The sequence below is a fragment of the Sebastes fasciatus genome, chromosome 9 (genome assembly GCF_043250625.1).
Source record: "Sebastes fasciatus isolate fSebFas1 chromosome 9, fSebFas1.pri, whole genome shotgun sequence".
NCBI classification, from domain to species: Eukaryota; Metazoa; Chordata; class Actinopteri; order Perciformes; family Sebastidae; genus Sebastes; species Sebastes fasciatus.
In genome coordinates, this window is record NC_133803.1 from 21298209 (window position 1) to 21316398 (window position 18190).

General features: G+C 43.0%; 1 protein-coding gene and 1 long non-coding RNA gene across 6 annotated transcripts in view; both read right to left on the reverse strand.

The window, feature by feature from the left end:
• Positions 1-1861: 1861 nt before the first annotated feature.
• LOC141773508 (uncharacterized) lies at positions 1862-9600 on the reverse strand. Its single transcript, XR_012595140.1, has 3 exons — positions 9462-9600; positions 5817-5962; positions 1862-2291 (listed from the first exon to the last, which is right to left on the reverse strand). It is a non-coding gene; the product is annotated as an uncharacterized LOC141773508 (long non-coding RNA).
• A 5461-nt stretch (positions 9601-15061) lies between these two features.
• Positions 15062-18190, reverse strand: part of LOC141774198 (signal-induced proliferation-associated 1-like protein 2) — a 100374-nt gene continuing 97245 nt past the window's right edge. For all 5 annotated transcript variants that reach the window (XM_074646620.1, XM_074646617.1, XM_074646618.1 and 2 more), the window contains 2 exons: positions 17187-17265; positions 15062-16767 (listed from right to left, as the gene is read on the reverse strand). In XM_074646620.1, coding sequence (XP_074502721.1) covers positions 16621-16767; positions 17187-17265 — 226 coding nt within the window. In that variant the 3' untranslated portion in view covers positions 15062-16620. The remainder of the gene's footprint in view (positions 16768-17186; positions 17266-18190) is intronic.

The following is an 18190-nucleotide window of genomic DNA, read 5'->3' on the forward strand; positions in this document are numbered from 1 at the left end:
GAGGAGCCATACAGGTGTAGCAGCCTGGAGAGTTGGGCATCGTGACAGCCACGGAGAAACTCTGTCCCGTCAGTTGCTGCTGAAGTCAGTCTGAGCGAGAGCACTCTGCTGACTGAAGAGAACGTGCAGGAAACAGTCTGTGTAGTGAGAGGAGAGCGAGCCCACTGTCTTCACTAGCACAGTAACTGTCGATGTCTGATTCTACCCGATTAGCCTGAGCGAGAGCACCCTGCTAAAGCGAGGACAGTAGTGTTATGGACTCCGATGCCACAGTTTAGCCTGAGCGAGAACGCGCTGCTAACTGGAGAGAACGTGCAGAAAAACCAGTCTGTGTAGTGAGAGGAGAGCGAGCACACTGTCTTCACTAGCACAGTAACTGTTATCAATATACTTAACTGTTGCTGGTGTCACTCCGAGTTAGCCTGGGCGAGAGCACTCTGCTAACAGGAGAGAACGTGCAGAAAAAACAGCCTGTGTAGTGAGAGGAGAGCGAGCACACTGTCTTCACTAGCACAGTAACTGTCAATGTCTGAGTCTACCCGATTAGCCTGAGCGAGAGCACTCTGCTAATGCGAGGACAGTAAAGTTGTGGTAATCAATGCCAAGGTTAGCCTGAGCGAGAGCACTCTAACTGGGGAGAACGTGCAGGAAACCGTCTGTGTAGTGAGAGGAGAGCGAGCACACTGTCTTCACTAGCACAGTAACTGTCAACGTTGTGAAAACAATGCCGAAATTAGCCTGAGCGAGAGCACTCTGCTAATTAATAAGGCAGTAAGGTTTATAGTAAACGACGCGTATAGTAATGTTACCAATATACTTAGCTGTTGCTGGTGTCGCGCCGAGTTAGCTTGAGCGAGGGCGCGCTGCTACCCGTAAACACAGAAGCTATAAGCTGTTCGTTATAGTGCTGGACGCCCTGACAGCACGTTGTCAAACGATAAACACTGAGCGGACACGCTCTTGTTAGTATCTCACTAGTTTAGCCTGAGCGAGAACGCGCTGCTAACTGGAGAGAACGTGCAGAAACAACAGCCTGTGTAGTGAGAGGAGAGCGAGCACACTGTCTTCACTAGCACAGTAACTGTCAATGTCTGAGTCTACCCGATTAGCCTGAGCGAGAGCACTCTGCTAATGCGAGGACAGTAACGTTGTGGTAATCAATGCCAAGGTTAGCCTGAGCGAGAGCACTCAGCTAGTTAAGAAGGCAGTAAGTTTATAGTAAACAATGCATACAGTAATGTTACCACTATACTCAGCTGTAAGCAATGTTCGTTATAGTGCTACACAGAGCAGAGAGGAGAGCTGGACGCCTCCTCCCTGACAGCCCGTTGTCAAACGGTAAACACTGAGCGGACACGCTCTTGTTAGTATCTCACTAGTTTAGCATGAGCTAACGCTCTGCTAACTGTGCACAGACGTTATTGTTATAGAACACAATGTAAATCGATCTCACCGGGTGATGTACACATTGGAGGATGTCCTTATCACGCTGGTGATGACCAGGATAGGTGCATCCGCCGTCTCCTCCGTCGGAGGACCGAACGGCGGACAACACAGTTTGATGGGCGGCTCGTCGCAGCCTTTGGAGGGCGAAACTCCGCAACTCCGACCGGTGGTCACAAGGCTACCGGCGACGAGCTCAAATAGGTAATTTAGCTTTTAGCTAATGCTACCACAGTAGTTAAACTGCGCAAGCGAGAAGATGAAATAGGACTGATCTCGTGGATGACACCGGAACTTATACCTAAGGGTCATCCGAGGTCACACGTGACTTTGTTGATATTAATACTCGACCTGCGCATGCGCGAGACGAAGATATCCAGTGTTGAAGCACTGCCTCTGGCGGTCAGTAAGGATGAAATAGAACTCTATATATAACGTCTCACCCCGTTTTTATAGCATCAAATAACTAATTAAAACCAAAATTATCAGAAAAAATCCCTTGAACATACATCAGTGTGATAAGAATGATCTAAAATGACAGAAACTATCTTTGGAAAAAATTTATTTGAGGTGTACTTTGATTTTTTTGTTTGACCCATGTTCCATCCGCTAACATGGAGGAGGCAGGATTTATGACCTATACTGCAACCAGCCACCAGGGGGCAATCAAGATGTTTTGGCTTCACTTTTGGGGAGCTGTCATGTCATCCATCTTTATATACAGTCTATGCTCGCAGCTAACGGTGCACACAACGGCAACAGTGCTGACAGAGCTAACAGTCTTTTCCTGAGGGGGAACTGAAGGGTGGTTGGGCCGTCGGTTGGGACGGTGTTATTAGCTGTAACCGCTGTCAACAAAGCACAGAGAAACTCATATTATGATCACACACATAGAGGGAGAGTGATTTCACTCTCTGCTCAGGTAGACATCACTCCTCTATTTCGTTTCATAGACAGTAGTTGTTTGCTGCTATATTGATGCTCTGAATGTCGTATAGAGAAACCTTCAAGCTTGAATTCTGAATGGTTGCACCAAATTTTTTGATCCTCGCTGCTGTTGACCCCTTCACCTCTCCATCTCTACTTTGGAAAAACTCAAAAAGGCCTGAGGAGCTCTGGAGGCTGCGCTGCAGCTCGTAGGAATTTACACTATGTATGTGTGTGTGTGCCAGGCAGTATTGATTTGTATGGTGCTGCTAGCCAGACATGCCTCCCTGAATGGACAGAAGACAAAGAAATGAGACAGAACGGCCACTCATACTGTACAGCCTGGCTACCGGCTACATTTCACGCCTCCGTCGCCGTGGAAACCCAGCATCGGCTGAGCCTGGAGGGTGACAACAAACCCCATATCGGAGGAGAGAGTTCGTTTGCGCCCTGGCAGCAGAGTAGGTAGACAAAAAGAGACCTTTTCTCTCTGCCGTGACAAAAAAAACTCCCACTGCCGTAATTCTGCAGCTGACAGCTCTCTCTCTCTCTCACATGGACGCAGTGTGAAAGTCCAACTAAAACAAGCAAGAACAGTCTGGATCAGAAGATTATTTGCCTCTCTGCGTGTTTGCTTTCAATGAGAGATGCCATTCACACCTTTCAATTGCTATTCATTTCTGCTATCGCTCACATCTCCTCCACACAATGTGCTGCCTTTGTGTGCTGAATTAGACCTATTGTGTGTGCAAACCTTCAGCCGCCCATATCGTGATCTCTCATCGCGTTGCTTTTATGCACACAGAGAAATTCATTTCAGTTCTTTTATTACAGCACAAGCACACATTACCATTACCTGCCTTTTTTTACACAGCCGAATTGAATAAATGAGCTTTTAGTAGCACCATAAATATGTTAACACAAAGCTGACACATGGACAAACACAAGCTCTTGATTAGAAACACTCCTGTTTTGCAGCTAACAAACATGGCTGATGTTGTAGCTCCCTGACAAATAACCAATTCATACAGTATAACAATATTGAATGTATCTCTTTCAACCTGTCCTGGGTGCCAACGTTTAGCCTGACCCACATTGGCGTTTTGAATTTGTGTTTTGGTGGTGAAGCCACTTGGGAACTTGTTTCTGTGAGTTGCCCGTGCAGGGCAGACTCCCAGGTCTGCTGTAGCGCCAGATGGTGGTTCATTAGATCCTGTGTGTTGTGTATTTGGTGTGAAGCGTAGGAGGAGCAGGGCGGATGTTTGTTCCCATCAACAGCCAGACTTTAAGTCTGGCTTCATCCCTTTATAATGCTTCCATGCCTCAGAGTGCCTGAGTGCCTGGCAAGCAAAGTGATACTAGAGTGTGATGGGAAGATATGTCGCCTTTTGTTTTGTTCTCGCTTTAAGTCGTGTGCTTGCTCACTTAAAGAGGAAAAATGTCTAAGCGTTTCAGTTTAAATATGTAACGGGTGAGGAAAACATCGGAACACTTAACAATATAATGTAACCAGTACAACATCTACGGCAGCCCATTTCAACGAAAAGGCGTATGAATGACACGATAATCGCAAGGCAGAACGCCTTTCTTGCTTTTTGCGTGTCATTTGTACACCATGTAGCCTGCATTGACTGTAATGTAAAGGCATCCACATAAATATGCTACGCTAGTGATGTATGGAGAATAAAAAGCGAGAAAGACCGCTTATGGTGGGCCTGAGGGGAGTTGGATGGGTCCAACAAACACAACTTTCAACCAGGAGACCGGTGTTCGAGACTGGTGTTTTGTTTTGTAAGTGACGTTAGTGACGTTTTTTTCTGTACTTATGTTACATTGTTTCCATTCGTATTTTACCTAGTTAAAGTACTTATTTTAAGCCCAACTATGATTGCGTTTTCTTAAACCTAACTAAGTGTTTTTGTTGCCTAAAACTAACTGCCGACGTTACCGTAGTTTTGTTGTGTGGGGTACAAAAGCCTAAAATGCGTCCTCGTGACTTGCGGAACGTCTGTGTAATGTCATGCTATTTATACGCCTTCCTGTGAGATCGGGTTGTCTACAACTACAAACTACAGCTTTAAAGATGACTAGTGAACGCACACCTCTCTGACGATCACAAACTGAGCAGTTAAACCTAAGCTGTAGTAGTGTTTGAAGGTAGATCTTCTGTATTGTGTTGCCCATTGTTCGGGTGTTCATGTTATTGACTTGAACTTAAACGTGAGCATGAATAACCTTATCTTTCACTGTTGTATACCGTATCATCAACCTGTCATGTTCAAATCATGGTGCATTTTGTTGATGAACCCACTTTGACCTCAGTAGATTCCTCCATTTTCCAGAGTGCCTTTCAACAACACCTCAAAACGTTGACTGTTTCTTCACTCATCGGTGGATTAGTGTCCATGTGTGGGTGAAAAGAGCAATAACAACAGATAGTGTTATCAGTAGCAACACTGGAGTAGTTTGGTGGACAGCTGAGTGAGTCGTGGTTTTAACTACAAACACACAAGTATTTCACTGCAGTGCACTCTGGTCTATTAAGGCTGATGTTTTACATCGCTGGAATGTTTTCCTCTATCAAACTCCAGTTCTTCTTGAGGAATACACCACAAAACTAATTGGACCCAGAAATAAAAAGTAATGAACATCACCAGCTGCAAAGATGAAGGGAAAGAACATGATCCTCACATTTCAGATGCAAAGGACAAAGAAGGAGGTGAAATAAGATATATTATTGAACAGCTGACATTTACTTTATAATAATAAGCAAGCAATTTTTAATTAAATTATATATCCAAGTCCTTTTAAAGTTGTTTCCCAATATTAAAAGAGTGGATATGGAAAACATGACTGCCAATGCTCCCAAAGTGAAAATGTTTACAGAAATCTTGGAATAAATTGAGGTGACAGAGTGTTCCCGGCTTAACCAGAGCCATCGTTATGGAGCCATAGTACACACTAACTATATACATATATATAGAAACTGGCATAAAATAACAATAATTATAGCCACTACATCAGAAAAAGTCTCTGAACAGGGTAAAACCCGTATTAAGTACTGGTAAGGTGCATGTCTGGGCTGTTTGTTCATTGCCTGTGTTTGCTGTAGCTGTACGATACACCAGAGGAGTCTGACAGGAGGATGGTTGATGACAAACAGTGTGATGAGTTGCGCGCACGCACACACACACACACACACACACACACACACACAAACACTGACGTTTCTGGCTGTCAGCCCAGGCGAATCATCTCAAACATTCAGCAAAACATATCAAACATGCAAATCTTAGGAAACATATGCAGCAACAGTTTGGTCTAGATTAGGATGGACATAAACTATATCATTTTGGCTCACTGCCCCACCGGCCTGTCATATTTCAGCCTTTGGCCCTCCATGACTCTAACAACATACATTGTGGGTGGTGTGATAGAAACCTGACCTCGCTCCTCGCAGATGTTGTGGTTAGAGCTCCTCCAGCTGCTCGCAGACATACACAGGCTGCCACAAGGCTTGCACTTAATGTCTCCTCTCTCCGGCCCATTTGCATTGTCACATGGTGTGCAGATAGAGGTTGATGATTAGAGACTGCAGGAGAAAGGGCACAATTACAGGAACCGCGAGCTGGGGTAAAGCAGGTGCCACTAAAATCAGAGTGTTCTTGGCTGAAGACCGCGAAACATTCAGCTGCAGAATATCCAGGCTGGATGGCTTTTCACTGAGGAATGTAGTGCAGTGGAAGGGCGGCAGATTGGTACCTGGCTTTGTCGATAAGCTGAGCATTAGGAGAAAGAGAAGAACAAAAAATCCTCTGTCTCCATCCTCAAACCCTCTCTGTGCCGTTCATTCTCCTCTGAACCATGCGTCATGTTATCTCAGAGGCGTCACATCTTTGTATAAAAGGTTTTTGTCCTACAACCACCGAAATATCAAATGCTCTGTTTTGTGATTTGACATTTTACAAGTTTCTTTCTGTACCTTGTCAAAATGAAAGGGCCAACACATTGGTCACAAGCCAATCCAGCTGGAAAGTTATTTTCTATATTATGACTAATAGGACATACAAATAAAACAGAAACATTCTCCAAATGTTCTCCAAAGTTTGACACATTCATGTAATAATATGACCTACAGTGATGTAGAAACTTGTATTGAAACAAGAGTCTGCAGCCACAAGCTAAATGCTAACGCCAGCATGCTAACATCATCACAACAACAATGATAACATGCTGGTAGCCTATCCGTTTACGCATAGACTATATATAAGAAGTGGACGTAGTCACAGTAACATCACCCATTGGTTTGTGGACTGCCGTTTTGAAGCCTCGAGTTCGGCATTTTGGCCGTCGCCATCTTGGTTTTTTGCAACCAGAAGTGACACGAGAGGGTGGAGCTAAGTACAACCACACACTGAATAAGACATTTTTATACGACCAAAATGTTACAATTTACTTTCATGAACTGAAAACACTGTGAAAGAATGTGAGACGAAAACATGAACAACTCCCAGACCGTACAACGCCGTGGTAGCGACCTGTCAATCACAAGGTAGTCGCGTCCTAAAACATACCCTGCTTTATGGTCTATTTGACTCTAAATGGGACCATAATTTACTAAATGAACATCATGCTGTATTGAAGAAGACTTGAAACTAGCGATTGAGACCATAAACTCATGTTTACAATGTTTACTGAGGTAATAAATCAAGTGAGAAGTAGGTTCATTTTCTCATCGACTTCTATACAGTCAGACTTCTTTTTGCAACCTGGAGGTTGCCCACTGTGTTTACCATGTTCACCATCTTAGTTTAGCATGTTAGCTTGGTAACTTTTGCTAATTAGCACTAAACACAAAGTACAGTTGAGGCTGATGGGAATGTCATCAGTTTTGGTCAGAAACCAAAGTATTTGACGAATTAAAATTGCCATAAAGCTGAGTAATCATTTGCATATTTTTTGCTCTGATAGCACGATGAATGAAATATTTAGATTTTAGTTTTAAAAAAAGGCAAAAAAATGCAGAATCATTATCAAAATGACCTGCAAGGTTTGACACATTCTATGAAGCAAATTGATCTGCAGTGAGGAAGAAAAACGTATTAAAAAGAGAAAAGGGTACTACTGTACAGCACAGAGAAGCTGGATGGAGGAGGTGGGCGGCATGTTAAATGGAGGCATAGTAACATTGACGGGAGGCGAGACTCTCTTGTACCTCTGGAAGCTGGCAGACTGAAAGCTGACTAGCTCGTCTTTGACGTATAGACCACCGGAGCTTTGCACTTTTGTTATTGCACACATAAATTACACAGGCTGCGTGGTGAGCACTTGTCAAAGTGTTATGTCGCTCCGGGGAACAGAGACAAATAAGTAAGTAAGTAAATAACACGGAACAGCACGTCTGAGGATTGGAGCGGTGTGAGTTTATTTTCATGTGATTAAAGGTCGTTCATCTTGAGATGGCTGTTTTATGCAAATGCATTTTACCTCATTGTGTTGTACATTATTGATTGTGTAAGCAGTCGATCCAAAATAATGGCTGGAGTCAGAGGTCAACCTTAACATGATGTCCTCAGATGTGTGTATTGAGCTCTTGTCTTTAGCTCATTGTGTAGGCTATAGGCTTTACAATAAATCAAATATTGTCTCATTATTTCAGTATTAAGGTGCTAAATGTACAAATAAGTGTTCTGCAGTTGAACAGGTTGATGTAATGCAGATATTAGCAGCTGAACAGGTTGATGTAATGCAGATATTAAAGTTATAAACATTGTGATTACACACTTTGTTTAAGAAAATGGGAGCCATATGAAAAACTCTATGACCACATGTTATTTTAATGGCAATATTCAGTTGAGTAATCTAAGCCGAACTGATCCGTCATCACAATAGGGTGTAATAGTGGAGCTTTGCTCCCACGTCATAAACACGGAGCTGTCACTGGCTCAGGAAGAAGTGAACATTAATTTGTACTTATTGAACCGGTTAATGAACTATTCAGCAAAATACCAATATTCAGCGTTTGCTCCATTGCTCCTGGTGAACATAAAGTCCTGCCATCAAGCGGGCTAATTAAAATCACAAATCAAAATCTTCTGGTTTTTATGTTTTATTAGGTTCATAGATTAGCGTTTATTACTTTTGTTGATATGCTGAGGAAAGACATAAATGTCACCATCTGGAGACACTCATCCCTGATTCACATCTCTGTGAGAGAGAATGTGAGACAGAAATCCCTCAGGTGTAAGATGAGGAGAGATATAAATGATGCAAGAAGATTTCAGATACGAAACACTGCTGATTATCTGGTACTAAAGTTATATGAATATATGCTAGCACCGTGGCTCTGAGGATGGCAATTTTGGTTGGTCAATCAAAAATATTTCAACAATTATTGGATTATCATGAAATCTTGTCCAGGCATTGATGGTCTTTGGAGAATGGAATCTAATTACTTTGGTGACCCGCTGACTTTTCCTCTAGTGCCACCAGCCGGTCAGGGTTCTCCATTATCCAGTATCTTGACGTCTAGATCAGGGCTGCCCAAAGTGAGGCTTGCGGGCCATAGTTGGCCCGCTATCAAGTACAATTTGGCCCGCCAGATGATAGCAATTTTTTCTTTCAAATTAAAAGGCCTGCGGGATTGCCAGCGATCCTTTACTGTCTTTCAGAAGCTGTAGCAGGCTCAGGTTTAGAGTTAGAAACTCTGAAACTAGAAAACCTAAGGAATCCATTGGTACCAAACATGTCATGTCCTGTTAGCTTGTCAAGGAAGGAGGCTAAATAACGCTCCAAAATATATAGTATTTGCCTCAGCCTCAACTGAACTTTGTACTGAGTGCTAATCAGCAAATACTAAAATGCTAACATGCTACAGTAAGATGGTGAACATGGTAAACATTATACTTAGTTGCCAGTTTATTAGGTAACCCTTGTCATTGGGAGTGGAGCAGGGGAACCCAAACGCAGGAGACTACAGGCAACAGGTATCATTTTAATTCAAGGTTTGGTACAGGCAAGGCAAAACTGAACATCTCATAACAAAATCAACAAAGACTGAAGTGAAACACAGGATTTAAATACAAACTAACCTGATGAGAGGATGAAGAGCAGGTGGAGAGACGGCGGAGAAGCTCAGGTGATGGGAATGAGGTGATTAGAGAGCACTGGGAAGAGGAAGCAGCTGATTGGTTGTGAAGAACTAACAAGGCTGATTCAGAGCAGGTGTGTAGACGGGTAAAGGAGGGAAAGCTAGAACAGGGAAAAAAACAGCACAGAAAACCCAAAACACAGAAAACGACTCAGTCCAGTCTACAAAAAGTCTGAAGGCGTCTGGACACGGTGCCAGACTGTGACGCACCTAACCAAAGCCAACAGCTGTGCAGTACATCCTCCCTTTGTGAAGGTTATACTATTCAGATTTAATTATTGATTTAATAAACAGTCTTAGAGGTGCTGATTCATTTTTATGATAATTTTGAAGGCTGTTTCTGGTGCTGTTGAATGTATTACACTGAGAGGTGTCTTCAATATTATGTCTATCCTACTTAAATCAACAAGGGTACACCAAGTATTACAAAATACATATTACAAACTACAGCCTCCTAAATTATTTTACAGTTCAACACATCTCTATGACCTATATAAAGATAGTACCTTTTGCATTAGATTACATTAGTTTTAGCTGGGTGTACCTAATAAATTGGTGTACACCTGCTAACTATCAGCCTGTTATCAGCCTCATATAGACACAGCATGCTATCTCTACACTCTTAAGTCTTGTATGGAAAAGGGAGATTACGGATTTACTGTAAGGAAGTGACCTCCTGATATGCCATTTTATTACATTTTCACATCTGCTTCACAGTTCAAAATGGAGACATCTGCTCTTTCGGATATATAACAACCATGAGAATAAGATGGAAAAAACTGTGTGTGCATCGAGGTATGGGAAAGCCAGGAAGACTGAACTACATAAACCAATAGTCTTGTGCTCCTGACCCAAATTTGTAGTCACATTTCAAAAGCTTGTACATGTTTTTCTATAGAGAAAAACTTTCCAGATGTGTTGAGAGTAGGGCAGGTCAGGCCTTCGCTATAGTAGGAATCATACTATCTCAGTCAGGGCAGGGGCTTGAAGTGTTGGGGAGGCTATGGCCCCTTCCCCACTTGATCGAACCACACCCATCTTCGAACTCATCTTCCATTTTGATCTCAACACATCTGGAAAGTTTTGTGACGGCACTCTGCAGGTTTAGGATGCTATCGCAGTCACAACAATCTCTCCACAGAAACGCCCTCCTTGCTCGGACCACGGCCATTTTTGAACTTGACCTTCATTTTGATCTCAACTACACATCTGTGAGGTTCGTGCGTGCACCTTTCACGGTTGCGACGCTATCGCTGTCACAAAAATCTGTCCTCAGACACACAGGGTGAAAACCAGCATCGCGGTCGCAGCCCGTAAAGATAATGACAGGTCTGCTCTTATTACTTGCACATGGACACAGCGTGCTCTCTGTTTTACAGTTTGATGCGAGCACGCCAGGTTGAAGGTAATTCCTTTCCTGGCTCAGACAAATTTTGCGTTTGACCTTCCAGTGTCTCTGTGTCTCCTCTCTCACACATAGGATCGATTGCCTCTCCAGTTAAGCTTTCATTGCTGATGATGGGTCGGTGGGGGTTGTTTGCTATTCGCTACTATACGCCCCCACTTTTACACTTACCATTCACCCTCCAGACATCAATATTCCCATGACCCTATGAAACAACCCCTCCACTCAGCCACACAGGCCAGGCCAGACCAATGCAGCTTTACATAATCAATACCTTCAATAAAGAAAAGGGAGAAGTCGGCGTAGAGATCTGGGCGTGAACGCCTCCTAACCACCACCCACTCACATAACTGTCTTGAATGCCTGTTTGCACTGGAAGCAGCCGATTGAGAATCGATAGCAGAACTGGCTGTTGCTCGGAGGCTGAAAAGGACAACAGACAAGGACATCTTGGCAAATGAAGATAATTCAGCAGCCCTGTCTTATCTGTTTGTTCCTGTCTTCTTTATCTAATTTGGCAGTAAAACAACACACAAGACATGAGCCGTCTTTTTTATTCCCACACACCTACAACACAAGATGTTGGCTGAGGTTTTTTTTCTCCGCTGGATGGATGTGTGAGATTTCAAGTTTTCCTGCCAGCAATGACCTTTCTGAATTTTTTTTTTCTTTCTTACCCTTTCTGATTCCTATCGAGGCCAGGCAGGCAAGTGGCTTATAAAATGTCGCCCTTCACTGACTAGGTTGAGCTAAGAGGGTGGTCACCTGTGACTTGACTGACAGATAGTGACGGCCCGTGGGGACCCGGGAGGCAGATGGGGGAGAGAGATGACTCTCTGCTGGTTTGGAGGATCTTCCCTTTTCTTCTTTTTCTTTCTAGTGTGTTGTATGTGTGTGTGTGTGTGAGATTCAGCTCTTCAGTGAGCGAGAGGGAATTTCAAAAGCGCCTGCAGAGGAGAGATGAGCTGCACAGATAATAATAAGCAGACCAGGTGAGAGAGAGCTAATCCTGCTGTTACGCCTCGCAGGCACACAACACAATTGCAACTATCTGAAAAGACCAAAGGCGAGCCTGTTGAATTGTCCTCTTTTCATCGTCCTCAACGCTCAATAGCTCATAATTCATACGTCCAACTTTCTGGTAAAAATGTGGTATCAAGATATTGAACCAAGGATTACTGAACAGCCACTCTGAATAATGCATGTATAGAATTTCTGATATCTATGAATAATTCCCTGCAATCCTAGTAGAGACTAATCCAAACACAAAATCTAATCCATTGTTTTCAGGAAAGCTGATACTGATATTTGATATTTGCAAGCAGTAACTACAGGCTGACCCACACACACAGTCGATAGTGTCCCCCCCCCCACTCCCTCCGCGCCGTGCCGTGCCAGCTGTGCTTTGGGCACACTCAACCCTATTCTGGGTAACGTGATCCTGACTTGGGTGGCACTCACAGCAGGGGAGCATCTGCTGTGGGACTGTGGAAGCAGGACAACTGTGTCCCAGTCACATGCTATTATGTGTGATGAGCACCAAATCTGTGTAGATGGATGACCGTCGCTCCTGGTACACTAACGTTCATTCCTTTAACTGCTGACACAGTCAAGTATTAGAAATCAATATGGTTTGACTGTAAGCTCTCCCATCTGGTTAGAGTAGATTTTTCCACCTATTGGATTGGGTTTCTGCTTCTCAGCATATTTCGCAAGGCTGATAAAATCCCAGTATGTCATTGTAGTATTTAATTGGTCCCATGCATCTTTCTGCTGCAGCTTGTCTTTCATTTTCACTGCTGCTGAACCGGCCTCGGATCTTTCTCCAGATTTCCCCTGATGCCAAAGTCATTTGGTACCTCTCTTTAGTCACTGGTCGAGCTCCTGATCGCACCCTCCACAACAACGCCCTGGAATCCTCCTCCATCTGAAACAGGCAACACTTTCGCCTTGTGCCAGTGTGAGCTCCCATCTGCTGTCCTGGCAGCGCGCACACACATGTAGATTAACTACCTCATCTCACTGCACGCTGCTCCTCGCCAAACCCAGAGCTCATCCACTCACACAAATGGCCGTCAAGGCATTTTTATAGGCAGCTCTGGTGTGGAGCGGACTGAACTGGGTCATTCATTAAGTGGTCAGACTTGGATGAAGCCTTCATTGAATCCTTAGACACTCAGAGGGGGTGCAAAAATAAAAAAAGTTGCAGTCAAACAAGCTGACTGCAACTGACTCCAACTCCCTCAAAGGTGATCCAAATGTAAGACACAAAAAAGACAAACCAGCTTTACCCACAGTTCAATGCACCTGCATACCCAGCAGCCCCTGGAGGACGTGATAGATTGGACCACACTCCAGCAGCTGGGCTGAAGGTTTATGCAGGAAGTAGCAAACAAATTTAATTGTTTTTTCTCTCCGCACCCAAAAAGGCTTATGATTAATTATTCAGCGAGTCCTTTTGCCGTCCCTGCGGTGAGAGCAACATCTGTCATTTATTTAAAACACACCACCAACTCACAGGGAATCAAGTCACAAACACATTATGGCTTCATGTTTCCATTTCGAAAGTCTTAGCACACCTGCTGTTTACAAAACAGAGGATGAAAAAGGTTGTAATCTTCTCCTGCTGGATGATCGACAAATGAACGGTCCAAAATGAGCTCTTTGTGTTTTGTCTAAACCTGAAGAGCAAGCATCAGATGTCTGATGAGGACACACATGCAGCTCTCAGGCCATCTTGTTTTCCATATCATTCCTACCAATAGGTGCACAAACTTTTACTTATATTCCTTTGGTGAGTCTTTCCAATACATCTAAGGTCCCTTACATGTGTATTACATTTATAATGCTTTTGATGGGAGTCCAAAGCTTGAGGACTTTCTGTCAAAATATCTGCAACTTTTATCATAGAGTTTTCACTTGAAAGGTAGATGAAGGAATGAGTTGAAATGTGCACACCAGACCGTGTAAGGACAGAGTCACATATCAAGCGGCTATCTTCCAAACTTCACAAGTCTTTTTTAGTGCAAAACTTCCTCTTTGAGTCTCCCTAGACCGCGGTTCTTACTAAGCTTTGGCGTAGGGATAGTAACTCTGGAAGATTCCCACTTCATTTGACTAATTAAAGGAATGCATTTTTGTATGAAGACTGTGGATCTCTTACATTACAAATGTGTTGGGAAAGGATCATTTCATAGCTTCATAGATAAAGTTATAGCGGCAACTCTATCAATGTACATATAGGCATGCAAGTGTTGTGTTAAATGAATAGTTTGACATGAGAAATGTGCTTATTTGCTTTCTTACCGAGAGTTAAATGAGACGTTTGATACCATCCTCATGTCTGCATGAAAAGTATAAAGCTTAAGCAAACAATTGTCAGTTCCTCTAGCTCTGTGCAAAGGTAACAGCATCTTTAAAACTCACTCGTTTGTTTAATTTGTATAAAATAAAATAGTGTAAAAACGTCAAGTTGTGGTTTTACGGGGGTCATTTGCTGGAACTATTTCTTTGAACAGAGCCAGTCTAGCGGTTTCCCCATGCTTCCAGTCTTTATGCGAAGCTAAGCTAACCATCTCCTGGCTCTAGTTTCATATTTATAGGTGCTAAATGCAAGATTGGGAGCATTTCTATTGCCTCTGCACGGCTCTCAACATGGCGACAGCTGACCTGGCGGCTCGTAGCTAACGGTGCTAACAAAGTTAACAGTGAAAACAACGGCGAAAGTGCTGACAGAGCTAACAGTGTTGAACATGAACATGTACTAAAAGGCACATGCGGCCGGCCCGGCGATGTCAACAAAGCAAGGAAAAGCTCGGATTACAACACGCAGAGAGGAAGAGCGACTTCATTCTCTGCTCAGGTAGACATTACTCCTCTATATCTTTACATAGCTAATAGTTGCTTGCTGCTATATTAATGCTCTGGATATTATATAGAGCACCTTTAACAGATGTGAGTGGTATCGATCCTCTCATTTACCACAAAACCACAAAAAACATGAATCTATCCTTTAGCACCACTGGGTTTTAATTTACTAGACGTGAGCCAATCATCTTTTGGTAAAATTTAAAATCACTACTTTTGGTTCAGAATGCTAGAAATAGAAACATATAAAAAAATACAAAGAAAATCACTTATTTTTACAACTACATTTATTAAAAAAACAAAACCAAAAATAGAACAAAACCCAAAAAAAAGCAACCAGTGTCCCACCAGGGATGAGACAGTTTATGGAGAGAGACATTTTTAAAAGCATACAAACCAGCAAACTGTAATCTAGCAGCATCCAAATGTTGGAATCTCCAAAATCATCATTTATATATTTAAATATATAGGTTTTTTTTGCCCTGGCAAGCTACACACTTTACAACATACACAGAGCTTGATCTCTCCTTAGTGCAGAAAAAAAAAAACCTTAATAAAATAAACAACTTTAGGTTAAATAAGCTTAAATAATAGTGTTAAATACAAGACACTTCTGTGGCAGATATGTACAGAAATAAACACATTTGGCATTGTAAGTGTGGTTCACTGGCGCTTGCTCTAATGCTCTAGAAACCACTGCATAAGAACACATTTTGCTGTGATAAACTACACACTCTCTCACATACACACACACGCATTCATACATTTATATCAGTGAGCCACAGACAAGGCATGTGTTTATAAAAGAGAATTAAAAGCAAAGAGAAACAATCCATTTACAACCGAGAGTTTTAGGCACAGTCTCTTCCTGTTTTATAAATACATGTCAAGTACAACTGCTTCTCGACAGGAACTCTTCACGTTTGTGCTAACTTCTTTTTTCTTTTTTTTATTTTAAAACACAGTTTTGTAACTACCACTTCATTATTGCTAGGACATTGTGACAGTGAATGGAAACTACTGACGAACATGTGTGTAGGGAAAGCACCTTTAAAAACATCAAAATTACTGCCATGTGACCCTACATTACAACACTGAGGGAAAGAAAAAGTGGAATTCAATGAAAGAAAAAAATGGCCCAAAAACATAGAAACTTTTGGGACTTTGGGAACCATTCCAGAAAATGAGGGTCTCAGTTGAGCTACATTCATTTTTCCCTCCCCGCTGTGTGTTTCAAGACCGCCACATGTGGATTCCTCTTGGTGCAAGCAGACAGTAAGTACCACTTCATTATGTCCAGTACATTCCTCCCCTCCTCGCCTCGCCCTCTCTACTCTCCTGCGTCCGTGAAGGCCGGCACAGAAACAGCTGTGTGACAGTGTGCGCAGTACGATACAGTACAGCTGAGTATACAGTACAGTGGACTGACGTGACAGACGTAGGTAGATTATATGTTGACTACAGCAAATGAGCTTTACATTCCACTACTGTAAGATGATCCCGGGGACTCGGGCGGGTTGCCTTTCTCAATTCCTCTCCAGCGCTGGAGATGAGGAGCTTTCCCAAGAGTCTCTTTTGCCAGGATAAAGAATCCGCTAACGTCAGAAACAGCCCCGCACTTCAGACAGGAGGAGGAGCCCAAAACTAAGGTCCAGATCAGGGTTTCAAGTCTCTCCACGCAGGGCTGCACTACAGTCTCCTAAGCAGGGGCTTTTTAAAGATTACTCTGGGGCCGGTAATGGTTTGTTTTAGAGTTTGTGGGAGTCTTAAGTAGGAGTTTCCCAGGAGGAGTGAAGGCCATCTCCCTCTCTCTTTCTGCAGGTCACTCTCAGGGTTTCTTGTCAATGGTGTGAAAGAACCACTCTGTGAACTTCCTGAGCTGAGCCGCCGCCGTCTGGCTCTCCTCCTGCAGTCGCATGTTGTCCTGTCTCAGGTGTTGCACCTCCTCCTGCAACATCGCCTTATCCTCTTTCTCCTGAACACACAATCAAACACCGGGACATGAGGCAAAAATAAATGCATACAAAAGGAGGTTGATAAAAGCCCCGCTATTACAAGAACATCCGTCTGTCGTCAGCGCCGTGTTAATGGGAGGCATTAACATGGCAAAGGAGCCTTTTCTCTGCTCCGATAAAAAGTGCACTTCCTCTCTCCATTTTAAGCACATTAGTTGAGGTGGGGAAACGTTGGGCTGGGACACAATGCGGGAAGGAAGCAGGATATTGAATTAAGTGGACGAGTTTGTATTACACAGACCGCAGGGCACCCATTACTCAGTGTCTATTCTCCTGATCGGTGTGACACAGACATACACTGTTTGCTGACGTGGAAAAAGAGAGCAAGAAAAGGTGACGACAACAGAATCAAGAAATTATTTTGAAATATGTGACTCACCTTTCTGAGGTCGTGCTGCAGCTGCCTGAGGATCACCTCCAACTGGTTGACTTTGCCAGTTAGTGTGGAGGGAGGGCCGCTGTTGGGGAACGCGAGAGAGGATGTTGTTAAGACTCAAGAATGACTCATTTATCACATAAATATAACACAATGACCGCTTCTACAGCGATACAGAAGCTGATAATGGTCCGTAGGCTAAACCCCGCACACTTTAGTTTCTGTTGCTACGCCTGTCAAGCTTTGGTTGTGTCGAGAAGGTAACCCACAAATTGGGAGAACTTGCAAAAACTCTCACGAGACTCGCTGCCCGACGACCTATCCTAACCTTAACTACAAGGTCAATGCCTAAACTTAACCATTCGAGGTCAATACTTAACCTTAACCATCTCGCAAGAGTTTCGTAAATTGCGGGTCGCCTTCTAAACATGACCTCAAGCTTTCTGTCTTCCCATGTCTAACGCTAAAACACCTCTGTCTGCTGAAAACTCTGTTGCCAGCTGTTTTTTAATGTTTGTTGATTTGTTTTTAATAGGGGTGTCAATCGTTATTTAACCTCCTTCCTGACAAGTTAGTATGACATGGTTGGTACCAATGGATTCCTTGGGTTTTTTGGTTTCATATGATACCCCGCTACAACCTCCGAAAGATCGAATAGCGGTCGACGGCGGCCCGTCGGATTTGTAATAGGTTAATTAAAAATCGCAAGTTGCTTTAATGCATTAAAGAAATCAGTGCCGTCAAAACAAATTTGCGTTAACGTGTTATTATCACGTTGACTTTGACAGTTTTACAGGTTTGTCAGTTTTTAAATGACAAACCTGTAAAAACGTCTTAAGTAAGCACACGATAGAAACATACTTGATATTATTCTAACCGACTGAGGCTAAAGAACAGCATTGTTCATGTATTTCAATGAAGAGCTATTTAGCCATAGTATTGTTGTACAGTATAATCAAATAAAAAGTGTAATTAAAATGTTACTTGTTCTAACATCATCCTTGAAT